The 14,021-nt window shown below is 37.3% G+C and overlaps 1 protein-coding gene across 1 annotated transcript; it reads right to left on the bottom strand.

The window, feature by feature from the left end:
* Positions 1–7,237: 7,237 nt before the first annotated feature.
* On the bottom strand, positions 7,238–13,777 carry LOC113662568 (serine/threonine-protein kinase H1-like; the record flags this gene model as incomplete). Its single annotated transcript, XM_027177484.2, has 2 exons — positions 7,238–7,961; positions 12,425–13,777. Coding segments are annotated over 2 exons (1,674 nt in total), but the record flags the coding sequence as incomplete, so codon positions are not given.
* Positions 13,778–14,021: the final 244 nt, after the last annotated feature.

The following is a 14,021-nucleotide window of genomic DNA, read 5'->3' as shown; positions in this document are numbered from 1 at the left end:
GATTTGAACTCATGACCTTCTGGTCAGTATTCCAACACTTTAACCACTAGGCTACCACCCCCATTCGTTTTTAAGTAAATTTTTCTGGGTATTTGTACTTTTATGAGTATATTTTTAAGTCTGTAATTCTACTAGTACTTAAGTACAAATTAAGCTTCATTTAGTTATTTACTTTGTAATTTTTAAAATCACAATTCTTTTCTGATCACACCGGCAAATTGAATTAATATTTCAACCACTGACCGCCATTTTGGTAGCCAATAAAAACCTCTTAATAGACCAATGAAAAGCCTGGTAGTGTAACTAGATTAATAGCAATTTAATTCTGTTTAAAAAGTTTCAAAAGTGTTTTTGGTATATCTTTCAATGTCTGTTGTAAAATGTGTTTTGTTGTCTGGATCTTGTGGTTACTGATAATTCAACAAAAAACTTTCACCTGTTAAAAAGATGAAGAGAAATTTGTACTTTTAATTAAGTACCTTTTTAACACCAGTATTTTTATTTGTTAATAAGTATCATTTCAGTACTTAAGTACAAATTTTCAGTACTTTTTCAACCACTGGGAAGTACTAATGTCTCCAGCTGTCTGGAGTTTTATTTCCACACAAGAGAGAAGAACATAATATATTTCTATTTGTATGACAAAAATGAGATATAAAAAGCTAATATGACTTAAGTGGGCCATTTAGATATGATATTTTTGTTTAGACTAATAAGGTGATATGAGCTATAAATAAAAACATGTTGCTGAAATGTGCCTCTGGGTGGCATTGCTGCAAGACATAATCTGTCAGTATTGTTAGATTTTAGGCCTGTATTTTATTTAATTGTATTTATTTTATAAGGCAATAAAGAAAATGAAAATAAACACAGGATAAATATAGGATATGTATATCCTATACTGTCACTGTATACACTGTTCATATACTGTACATTTTTATGTTATCTGAACTTTATGCCTATCAGACAATATAATGTCATATACTAATGTAAATGCCCATGTAGACATTTAAACATTTCCATTATATCCACAAGTTCATTCATTTTATCCTTTTGGTCTTGCAATGATATAGCACGATCTTGCTTACTGTACAATAGTTGTTGCTGTATGTAGGTGCTATACAATAGCATACCACATTTGTTGCAAAAGATGACAAGAAAGTGATATTTAGGAAAAGTTTCACCACAGATATTCCCCTTCTGTCTAACAACAGATTCTTATTTTATTTTACTGTATTTTATTTTTTTAATGTTAGAATCCTTGGCACTTTTGGTTCAAAGACTGTTTAGTGTCTCAAGTTTTAACACTGCACAATCTTAAATGTTTCAAGATATATTGATCATTAATAATAAATTCTGAGTTCAAATGTTCAACTGCTTATTGCCATTTTGGGGTTATGAAGAGCACCTTATCTCATTTAAGTGTAACATCTAAAGCTATAGCAAGTATGACCTCAATATGTGACACAGATGGGGGGTCCACTGGGTAAACAATAGGATCAAGAAATGTCTGTATACTCTCTATGCTTCTTGGTAGTTGACAGAAGTTTAATAATGCCCTGAAATACTGTGACAGACATTTTAATGATGAGGTAGGGAGCAGGTGGGATTGTGTGTGAGAGGGCAATTGAAAGGTGACTGGAAATGATTCATGTGAATGAGAGAGATTTCACACATTTATGGGGTTATTATTGGTGCAGCATCCCAAAGAGCATACAATAATCACTGGTAGTATATTGCCATTTTTCTTCGAAAGCAGACTTGGAAAAATTCAAAGAAATCACACACAGAAATCTGAAAATGTCCAATTTCAGTTAGGTCACACTTCACACTCACACTCAGGTTCTCCAGCTGCAAAATATCATGAATTTAAATATTCCATTTTCTTTTAAATCTTTTGAAAAGTTGCTTATGAATTCATATTCAATAGATCCAGACCCTATAGTGTGAAACATTAGCCATGGAGAGAATACAGCTTGAATGGGACACCAGTGTACTGCAGGCCTCCATGAACACACATTCACCCCAAAGATCACTTTAGTCATCAGTTCATTGGCTTATTTTGCATCATGTGAGAATCCTCTACACAGACAGTATCCTGGGAACAAACTGACAATGGAGCTATAAATTGCAAATTTCAGTAATTCTTGATGATGCTTTATTTATGAAAAAACCTTCTCATCCACTAATTGATACTTCCAACTAGTGGACAACAGTGTACCTCCAGGTTTCCCACCTCTGGCCAAAAGGTAGTGTGCATCTATATACAGACTAGCAATAAAAGCGCCTCCACCATATGGCACCCTAAAAAACCAGGAAGACAAAAGCAAGCAGCCGCAAGCTGTCATATAAAAACAAACCTGTCAAAAACTATGGATGGCCGACTCCATGTCTCCTATGTATTTGCATTTCCTCACTCCACTTGTTCTTCTCTTGCAATTTATATTTTTCTCTGTGACCTCACACACTATAGGATGCATCATGGCAGCCAGCTTTGCCACAAAAGCATCCAGATTGACAAGATGATTGAAGAGGCTGCTACTACTTATCAGAACCACATTGTTCCAAGAGAGAAAGGTTACAGCAGAGGGTAGAAGCAGCTGCTCAGTTGTTTCTTTGTGAAGGATCTTATCTACAAAGGCCTCGAATACCTGGCAGCCAAAAAGCCTGTATCACTGTGTCATTGTAGTATGCTAATATGCATGTAAGTTCATATTTTAGAAGATAGCACTAGATTTTTTTTCTCTATTTGCAGCATATCTTATATAGCATTAGGTATGGTCAGCAATTTAAAAATACAAGTTCAATTATAATATAATAAGTTAGGAAAAAACTAATAGGTGTTGGTTTACCATTCTGTGTTACCACTGGAGGTGTTGGTGTTGGTTTAGGCAAATGATAAACAACTGGGTGGTGTGATGGGTGTTGTGTTACCACTCTGCAGTGACAGAAAAATTCACATATGTTTTCTCTCTCCCTTGAAGTTAATAAAACTTGTCATTTAACCAAAATTCCAAAAATACAGAAGACTTACATGAAAAGAAATAGCTTTACTACTACTACTACTACTACTACTACTACTACTACTACTACTACTACTACTACTACTACTACTACTACTACTACTACTACTACTACTACTACTACTAATATTTAGGGGGAGCACAGTGGTTTAGTGGTTAGCACGTTCGCCTCACACCTCCAGGCTTGGGGGTTTGATTCCCGCCTCCGCCTTGTGTGTGTGGAGTTTGCATGTTCTCCCTGTGCCTCGGGGGTTTCCTCCAGGTACTCCGGTTTCCCCCCCCCGGGCAAAGACATGCATGGTAGGTTGACTGGCATCTCTGGAAAATTGTCCAGAGTGTGTGTGCGCCCTGCGATGGGTTGGCACTCCGTCCAGGGTGTATCCTGCCTTGACCCCGGTAGAAAATGAACGAATGAATAATAATAATAATAATAATAATAATAATAATAATAATAATAATAATAATAATAATATAAAATTGTTCATTATTTTATGGGATCTGTCGAAGGCTTATCCGCTCATGACATATGCTCAGTCAGACCAAAAAAAAATTCTCAGAAATAAGTATGCTTGTATTAAACACTTAGAGGAGTGCATAAGAATTGAATTCAATTTTCAGTATGATGTGCAGCTGCTAGGACAGATTTAATATTTGCTTGATTAAATCTTTTCAACAGCAGAGATTCATAACAGATCATTTATAGTGTAGGTATGAAACAAGCTTCAAATTTAAAAATGATGTGAGAGCCTAAGTAATTTAAATGGTCTTTTAGGATTCAGATACATGCAGACACAGCATACAGCCACACACAAATACACATGATACCATTCTTCTTTGCTGCTCTTGTCAGTAACTAGATGTAAGGTCAGATATTGTACACTTTGGTCAGAGGTGGAAAATTATGCAAAGTGTTTTTTTAGACTGCCACAGGGGTGTGTGTGGTCCACAGTAGCTCTATCTTCACCATGATAAGGTAAATCCTGATGGCAAGGGTATAATCTAGGATGCCCAGTTCCCCACCGTGGCTACAGGAGGCTGCCGGCACTCCAGACTATCAAAGGACCACCTAATATTGCCAGTTTTCTCTCAGGCTGTGCTCCACCAGCCTTTGTCTCAGTAGACCTACCCACAAAATGGGTGGCCTGAAACAACCTTCAGGGACTATTACAGGTCCAAAATTCCACACCAAAGTTGCCCTGGAGCAGCAAAGCTCTCAGTTACTGTGTGTGGCCATGGGGAGGCCTGGCAGGAGTCTTTTTAAAGGAGGCAGTATGCACTGGCAAGGGGAAGCATACACACAAAGCTGCTTTCCAGTAGATTACAAGGGCCAGCTAGCTGCAGACTGCTAGAAAGAAGGTAAGACAGCACAAAACAAACTTCCCTCTAGCTACTGCACTACTGCACTAGTTGCACTACAAAGCTGCTAACAAATCTTATGCCAAAGTCCTGGTGCCAAAATCTGAGTTCATTAATTGCATATTAAGAGGATGACTAGTTTCTCTCTCACACACACACACACACACACACACACACACACACACACACACACACACACACACACACACACACACACACACACACACACACACACACACACACACAAACGCATCTTCAAAGGCTGTTGTTGAATGATGTATGTGTGTGTACGTTTTTCTGAAGTAGCAGCATTGAGACTCTGGGTTCCTGCAGACGATGTCTGTGACACGTATAAGATATAAGAGTGTTTGTTGTGTCTCAGTACCCCCAGCTGGGCTGAGCTGAGTTGAATGCACAATCCTCCATCAGCAGAGGAGGCACAGAAGCACACTTCCTCTGTTCTTACTTCTTCATGCTGGCTTGTTTGTGAAATAATAAGTGAGATAGGAGGGATACTTAAATGTATGAAGGGAATGGAGTGGCCTTCAGAACATAACCCACATAAAGCACAAAAGCACTGAAGGAAATAGTAGAACTATTCATGTTGTCCTGGTTCAATACCAAGAAAGTTTATCCTTAAAGAGCAGCATTCAGGTTTGGTAACTTTAAAAATGTGCAAAAATCATTCGTTAACTTTTTCTTGCTGAATAAATAAATAAATAAATAAATAAGTGAGAAACATCTCTATACTAAGATATAGCAATAACTGATTTAGGATCAGAAAAGTTACTTTTTATAGTTACTGCCTACCAGCATCTGAAATCCAAAACAAAAGCATTCACATATAAAAGAGACAGAGGCTGTGTAATTGACTTTGCTTTCAGTAACAGTTTCTAACTCATGATAATTTACAGAGAATCGATGTTTTGTTTAAAGCACTTAAGTGTAATATTGAGATACTTTTTGCTCTTAGCTAACATCTGCTGACTAGAACTTTCTCCTCGTATTACCTCATTCTACTCTGCAAAAATGACAGACAGGATGTATTTCAATTTCCAGCTGGCTATTCTTAGATACATTCCATTGTAAGGGAAGTATGGATTCACTGTGGATTGATAGAAAGCCAGCAATGAATTAAAAAGATATATTCTGTATACATAAGTATTCCACTATTAATGGCACAACAGTAAAGATTAAAGCAAATATAACATATTATGTAAAATAATGTGTAGTATTCTTGTATTTCTTTTTCCTTGTTGTTTTGCCTCGTTTTTATAGCTCAAGAAAATATAATATTGCATCTAAGATTATAAAAAAAGTAATTGAAATTAAACACTTTGTGTATGGTTTTTTTGGCTAATTTCTTCCCTTCCATTACCTTTTTGAAACGAAAAAAAAAAAGTGTTCTGGTAATGGCTAAAATATCCTTTTATTAAGCTTCATTTATAAAATTTAAATTGACATACTGTTATAATTAAATTTGGTGTGGTGGGGATACAGTATGACATGAAGCAGAGGTCCATTTTCACAAATTAATTACAACAGCATCTCCGTTTATGTTTTTCTCTACGTAACTAACAAAGGGACCTTCTAGCCATTACAAAAACATGTTTTTGTTTAATTATTGAGGATTATTTAGAGTTTTGCTGACTATTTTACAATTGCAACTAGTCCTGAAGCATTGCAGTCTTCTAATTCTACAGCAGCTCATCCATGCAAACTAGTTTTAAAATGTTTCATAAATGACACCATATAATTAACCAGGTATTTACACTTAATGTTGTGGAACATATGTGAGATAAATTCCTGTTAACACATTTTAACTACTATAAGTGCCAAATCCTTGGTCCTGAAGGCTCTCCTATGTCAAAAAGGTTTCAGTTACAGTTTATACACATGATGAATATTGTTCAAACTTAGACAAGTACTGTATAGATAGAAATCATCTTGTCTAAAGGTGAAACTGGGGATTAAAAAGGGTTCAATTGTTAACACAAAATGCTGGAGAGTAGAAATCCTGGCCAGCCTTAGACATTATAAGTGAATCCACTATAGTAGCTTACTAACAGGTCCAGTATGTGACAAATGCTTAAATGCATGCAAATCGTTAACATGTGCAACCTGTGGTGTTTAAGATAATGGATAGAGCATTATTCCTTAAGTCATGTTTCTGAAACCTGCTCTGTATTTTCCAGCAGGGGGCAATGTTTTCAAATTTATTAAAACAAGTTTTTTTTTTTGTGACCCTTCAGTTGGCATTAAGAAAGATGCTAAGATTTTTTTTCCTCCTGTTTTAGCAATACCCAAACAACACCAGTCTGTGGTAATATCTAACCATTCGGCATTTGCGAAAGACCGGCAATGTGTAAAAAGTATAAAATAGCATTCTGCTGTTTTCAGGTCTGTTCTTTCACCTTCCAAATTCGTCATATCTTCTTCCAGTCCAGTCATAGACAATTTCCAACTGCTAGCTCATGTTCACGTATACTATACCACAGTTGATCATGCCTAAATGTGCTCTCTTGCACTTTCAGACATAAATTGTTGTGGAATCACCAGCCAGGAAAGAAAAACAAATATTTTGGGTTACTTCAATGGACTGCAGTTCCTAAACCCATTTAAGGAGTGGACCATCTGTGCTGTAAAATGTTCCAGATACTGTTGACACACTGACCAAAATGGCTTTGAATGCAGCTGAAGATTGGCACTCCCATAAAAGTGTTATCCAGGCAGAAAGCACATCTTTAGCATAATCTTCACTGTCTTTTTTGTAGCAGGTGATCAGATGGGAGAGTTTTAGAGGGTTATTTATTCATGCAATCAATGCCAGTAAGTAAAAAGCATGAATATACAAGAGCAGAGAAAACCATTGGCAGTCAGGCTATATTTTATCCTATTTGCATTTATTCCCTAATGAACAGAATATTTTCAAAAAGTTTTAACAACCTGCTAACTTTCACCACTTTTTAGCTTTTCGATAAATCAGCTACAATCGGAGCTAATTAATTTGTGGTATTTGTAGCATTTGTGTCCCTAGTATAATAATTTCATGCTAATTAATTATGACAAAGACTCTGACATGCTCCTAATTGTGTATTATGAGGTGCACACAACATTTTAAAATAAACACATACTATAACTTGTATCACAGTAGCACTACATTTACATGGAACTGGAGCTATTTACAAGGTACACCATGACATAACAATTTTAACTACTCGGATTTGGTTGGTGCTTCTTCATAGTCTCAGAACAGGAGCTTTAAGCATACACTGCAACACTGTGCTGAGATCTGATTCTAGCTAATTGTCTAGAATCAGGACGAGATTGTGACCGAGAACTCACAACAGATCGTGACTCAGGGACCAAACGTGAACTTGAGCTATAATTGGAGGTGCGTGAAGCCCTCTGACAGAGATTTTGTGATATTGGCCGATGAAGGTTCTTGTTAGAGGAGCAGGCAGCCATGTTCAGCAGCCAGGGGTGTTTAAGAGCTTGCTCTGCAGTCATTCGTTGCTCAGGGTTGACACTCAGCAGGCGCTCTATGAAGTCTTTGGCCTGGTTAGAGATTGAGTTCCATGGCTGTATGGAAGACAGAAAAGGGATGTTAGAAAGGTATTAATTAGCTTACAAAGCTAATTTTAACATTCATGACTCAAGTAATAAAGTGGTTTAGCTTCTATTTTGTGTAAAATAAATAAACGCATTAAGAGTGACCAGATAATTTGTCCTGTTGGCAAGATCAGCCTACTGTAATTATTTTTTTCTACCTTAAAACTAACTAACTAACTAACTAACTAACTAACTAACTAACTAACTAACTAACTAACTAACTAACTAACTAACTAACTAACTAACTAACTAACAATTCACATGGACTGCAGTGCTGTATTTCATTTCTCAGTTTTTTTGTAAGGTCACAGGGTCAGATCCTCAAGATATCTAAATAAAACATCTCTCTATTTGACATCAGCTAGGAGAAGCTTCTTTAAAATGTCACTGAATGCGAACAGTGTTGCAACTTAAATGAAGCGGGCATGATAAGATGTGTGATTCACCCAAAATTCACCACCCATGCATCAATAAACACTGTGGCATTCTCGCCTTGCCACCATCTGAATGCGGGAACATTAGTCAATAAATGTCACCAGTTCTGGGTATTCTCTGATTTATCTCTAATTTTATTTTATCTCTACAGAATTAATGAATAGCCTACACTCTGTAGTTAAAATGAAAGAAACAACTATATAAGAATAAAACAGACTGAAATGTCTAACTAGACTAAACCCGCAAGGTGCCAGCACATTTAATATTTACTGTCCTTCTTCAATACACAAACAAAACCTAGGAATAAAGCACTGAGTTGAATCAGATGTCTTTCCTGTGAGTTCTGAACAGGAACATAAGTAATGTGGACCACTTAATTGCCAAATGCAATAATCAAAAAATTGACACTTAATTGTAAGTCCCAAGTCATATATAACTACAAAATATTCCATTCATCTAGAGTGCTTTAACCTGGTCAAGGTCATGGTGTAGCCGAAGCCTATAACAGGAATACTGTGTATGAGATGGCAATACGCCAGTCCGGGATGAGATTGGATAAGATGACATATTATGCACAAACACATGTAGGGGCAATTTAAGATAGTTCATCCACCGACTGGCATGTTTTTGGAAGATGTAAGAAACTGGACAACTCTACATAGGCATTTTGAGAACATGCTTGAATCGAATCAGGGACCGAATCAGGGACCCTGGGTGTGAGGCAGCAAATCGTACCTGCTGCACCATTATCTCACCCACCACTGTACCAAACTACGTCTTAAAAAAAGTATTCTAAAACAGTTGTAACCAGTTTAAAATCAAACTGTATGATATAGGATGTACCTGAAATTGGTTTCTACCACACATAACAATCATAAATAATAGTATTTGTATTGTTTGTGTTTGTTGAATACAATTAAAAGCTTGTGTCACTACGTTATGTTGTTTCACATAAAGCTAAATGCTGATTAAAAGGTAAATTAGGTTTTAAAGCTTCTCCATTATTGCACCTGTTTTAGTGGCCACTGTTAAGACTGTTGTCAAGCGAGAAATTAGACATCCAGAGAACTTTTCTTACTGAAGCATTTTTTATATTTTGGGAAAGTAACACAGAATCTGGATTAGTAACCGTATTGAACTTCACCACACTTTATGTTGATAAAGCAGAGTTTGAGTAGCAAAATCAGCAGACCGTAAGATACTGACTTATGGTTCTTGTTTTACAATGATTTCATTTTTTCTCTTTAAATTGGAACGCACATTTACATTTTTATCATTAGTCAAAATACATGTAGTAATGTTTCATACTTTTTATTTTGACAGAGAAAGTGGGACCTTTATGGCCATGTTGACATGTTGTACACTGTACATTATGGCTTCTCAAGTTTCAAAATACACTCTTAAAACATGCTCATTAAAAGTAAAACTAAGCAAAAATGTATAGTTTTACAATCCTGAATCTTTGTCTCACACACAAGCACACAAACATGCTTTCCTATGCTCAAACACCCTCTCTTGCATAGTAATGACAATTAATCATCCATGAAATTGACAATTGCAAGTCTGTGTCTTTTGAATGGAATTCAAAGAGTAGGTATTACACACACACACACACACACACACACACACACACACACACACACACACACACACACACACACACACACACACACACACACACACACACACTCACACACACTCACACACACTCACACACACACTCACACACAGACAGACAGACACACATACACACACACACACACACACACACACACACACACACACACACACACACACACACACACACACACACACACACATGCGCAGACAGACAGACAGACACACTCATATGCACACATGCACAGACACACAGAAAGACACCCCCCCCACACACACACAGTGCCCAATTTCACAGAGTAAAATACAACACCATAAGTCATTCTGTGTCATTTCTCCAGTAAAGGCAAGCACCATTAATATGTTTGTTGTGAAGGGTAAAGAAAAAAGTCTTACATCAATAAAACATTGAGAGAGCTGAGTGACTAACTCTGGCCTGCTCATCCATCATCTACTGTACCATTCTCTGTCTAGGATGTTTGCTCATTCATCAATTTAAATATCTGGTACGAGTTTAGGGTCTTAATGTAGGTGCAACTGTATGGTTTAAGCATTAAAAAAGGTTATGTAGGTTTAATGACTGACCACAACACACATTCCACTGATAAAATGATAAAATAGAACTCACTTAAAATACAAAATATAATAAATAAGCTGGATTATTTTATTAACTTCGGAGCTTTTTTATCTTACCTTGCATTTCTGCGACTTGTACAAAACAGTGACTGCTTGAACAACAGAGAGTAATATTAGATTAAATGCACTATTTGAGTAGAGAAATATAAAAGAACTGCATTCTGTGTTATTTTTTTCTGCCAGAGTAAAGCAATTCATCATAGTAGCTAGTCACAGTAGTGACTATTATGTCCTAGCATTCAGGTGGAAATGAAATTGTGTATGTGAGCGTGTGTTGAGATGTTGTGTGAGGAGGTGATAAAAGCCACAAGGTAATTCCCAGTGATCACTGTTCCTTTCTTCTTCTCTATCTGCTACCTCGGCTGATATCTACTTCACCTCCTTACTCACCCAGCGCTGGTGTGGACCAGGGGTTAAACCTGAGATACAGTGTACTGGCTAGACCTAAAAAAAAGGTGTTTACACAGCTGACCACACTCAAAGCACACACACTATTCACCCTCTGGTTTACATGTGACTGTTTACTGGTCTCAGCTTACTGCTTTATTACCTCTTTACAGCTGTCTTTTAATTGCATCCTTAATAGACCTACATAAATGGCACTCTAGATAATTTACATTCCTGTTTCACACAATCAATTCTACACAGGAATTCAGTTTTTACTTTCAGCATGTTATTCAGTTAATTACCATAACACATTATTCAGGAACTACAGTGACATAAATAGCAAATATAAAATATAAATATGTAGTTACACAATCGATGTAAACCTGTCCCCATGTACATGTCCTAGGAGTTTCATAATTCTTGTCTGTGTCTGGTTTCAAATATCAATATTTAATATCAAACAATATCTTAAATGTGACCACCTAAACCAGATATAAAAGGATCCTGTACCCCTATGAAAACAGTCGATAAGCCCAGAGGTTGAAAAGGCAGCAGTTCAACATAATACAGTCCATAACTGGACTCAACTGTAGATTTTCTTTGTTTTTTGTTTTTTTAATCCCACTTGTGCAGTTATTATTTGCACTACCCGATTATGTTTTTTAATGAATATAGTTTTAGTGAATTTAAAACTAGTAATGAATATAGCTTTAATCTAAACAAACTGGTAGCTATGGATCACCACACATTCATGTTAATGAATGTGGTCCTGTGAGACTCAAGCTTCTATGCAGTGTAGATGCCTTTTCTATACATATCTGTATTCATATTACTTCCAAACACATTATCTGTCCAATCTGAAAAATGCATTTCTATAACATTGCTACTCTTTAGAACACATAAAACACCTAAGTGGCTGATTGGTCTATTTAATAAAGTTTACTTATTCTAATCAAATGAATCCGTTTTATGTGTATGATTTGCTTTACATCATATTCTGTCTTTGTCCAAGGCTTTGAGTTTGAATGTAATATTGTTTAAATGATACTGAAACAGCCCAGGTTTCAAGAGTGAAAAAAAAATAAAAGCAAACTTTTAATTTGTTCCATTTTTTCCTTGCACATGTACTTCACAACTTATGGCTTAGCTTTCTTTTTCAGAAATAAAGACACATCAAAACATGATGATAAAATTGCCCCCATAGAATAATGGCACCCATAAGCATGTGTGCATTTACAATGTCACAGACCCACATCTGACCTTGCTATTCTCTTACACAGACGACCTTGAAGAGACATGACTAAATAGAAGCAGAGATAGAGAGAAAGAGGCAGCAAATCAAACATCTTGACACTCACTTGGCCATGGAAACTGTAGCTGCCTCCAAGAATGGCCTTGAACAGACGAGGCTGGCTGCGCTGCTCGAAGGGCATGGAACCACTCAGAACAATGTAGGAGATCACGCCCAAGGCCCACATATCTACTTCACAGCCATAGGTCCTCCCAGCCACCATCTCAGGAGCCAAGTACTCTGGAGTACCGCATAATGTCTTCAGTGACCAGTCATGTGACTTTTGGCTGTCAGAATTAATGTTGGAATATTTGTTTACTTTGCAATGCAGGTTTGTGGATTTGTCATAGCTTCTAGCAGCTCTGTCTCTTCTGCCATTAATACAATAATTATGTCTTCTGTCTTTGAGTTTGTCATGTGAAAACTGCATTTGTATATCTGGAGTAACTCTGTCTTTTCCTTCTGTTATATTGATGCTTGTGCATTTATAAGCTTCTAACCCATCTGTCTTGCTTTCCTCTCTGCAGGCATTTTGAGTTCTTTTAGTGCCCTCAAAACATTTTGGACGACTGGTCATCTGATCCGCCACTCCATCACTGCCCTTATCCATTCTGTCAAATCCCAAGCTTTTATCTATTTCCCTTTCATCTCCTGTGCTGATCCCATTCGTATCTTTTCTCCCATCTCCTCTAATGGCTCTCTGGCTGCTCCCATCTCTGGCTTTCCCATCAGCTACTAATCTGCAATTATCTTCATCACCTTTTGCCTTCCTCCCTACAATATCACAACTATCGGCATCATCATCACCCCCGTCGTCTTCGCTCTGTGGCCGAGCACAACCAGCAATATCTTTGCAAGTTCCAGGTACACAACTGCCCCCCGTTACCGCATCCTCACATTCCACTGTTCGGCTTTTCCGAAACCAGCAGGCCAGGCCAAAGTCAGTTATGATTAGGCGTGAGTCCTGCCCCGGATGGTAGTATAGCAAGTTTTCTGGTTTCAAGTCCCGGTGAATTACTCCCAGTTCATGTATGTAGCTCAGTCCTCTGGACACCATGATAAGAGCTTTGGTGGCATCACGCTCTGTGAAGGAGCCTCGAGAAACTACACGATCCAGAAGCTCTCCTCCGGTGGCCAACTCGAGAACAAGATAAACACGGTGAGGAGTTTCAAACACCTCCACAAGACGGATGATGTTAGCGTGGTGGACCCTTTGCAGAATCCCAAGCTCAACATGACATGTATCGCGACCCTTGTGCTTTCCGACCTCCAAGAGTTTAATGGCAAAGGGCTGGTGTGTGTATCTGTGCTCAACACGCACCACATGGCTGAAGCTCCCTCGACCAATCAGAGCCTTGATGTCATACCTGGAAAATATTAGCCACTGGTTTGTATTCTTCTTATATGCACTCTGCAGTTGTAGTCAATAATTAAAATTTCCAATTGAAACACCTACAGATGTAGTTTTTAACCACAATTATAAGATGATTCCTTTTTTGTATTCACAAGACAAGCTCAGATAAGTTATCCTTGTAATCCTACTTCTGTATGGAATTCACATCTGCCCGATTAAAAACAAAAGCTGTCAATACAATTTTTCCAGGACTGTAGAAAAGTTCTTCTCCAACATCTGTGACTATCAAATACTTTGCTGCTTGCCGTGA

The sequence above is a fragment of the Tachysurus fulvidraco genome, chromosome 8 (assembly GCF_022655615.1).
Source record: "Tachysurus fulvidraco isolate hzauxx_2018 chromosome 8, HZAU_PFXX_2.0, whole genome shotgun sequence".
NCBI lineage: Eukaryota > Metazoa > Chordata > Actinopteri > Siluriformes > Bagridae > Tachysurus > Tachysurus fulvidraco.
This window is presented reverse-complemented; position numbering and strand designations above follow the sequence as displayed.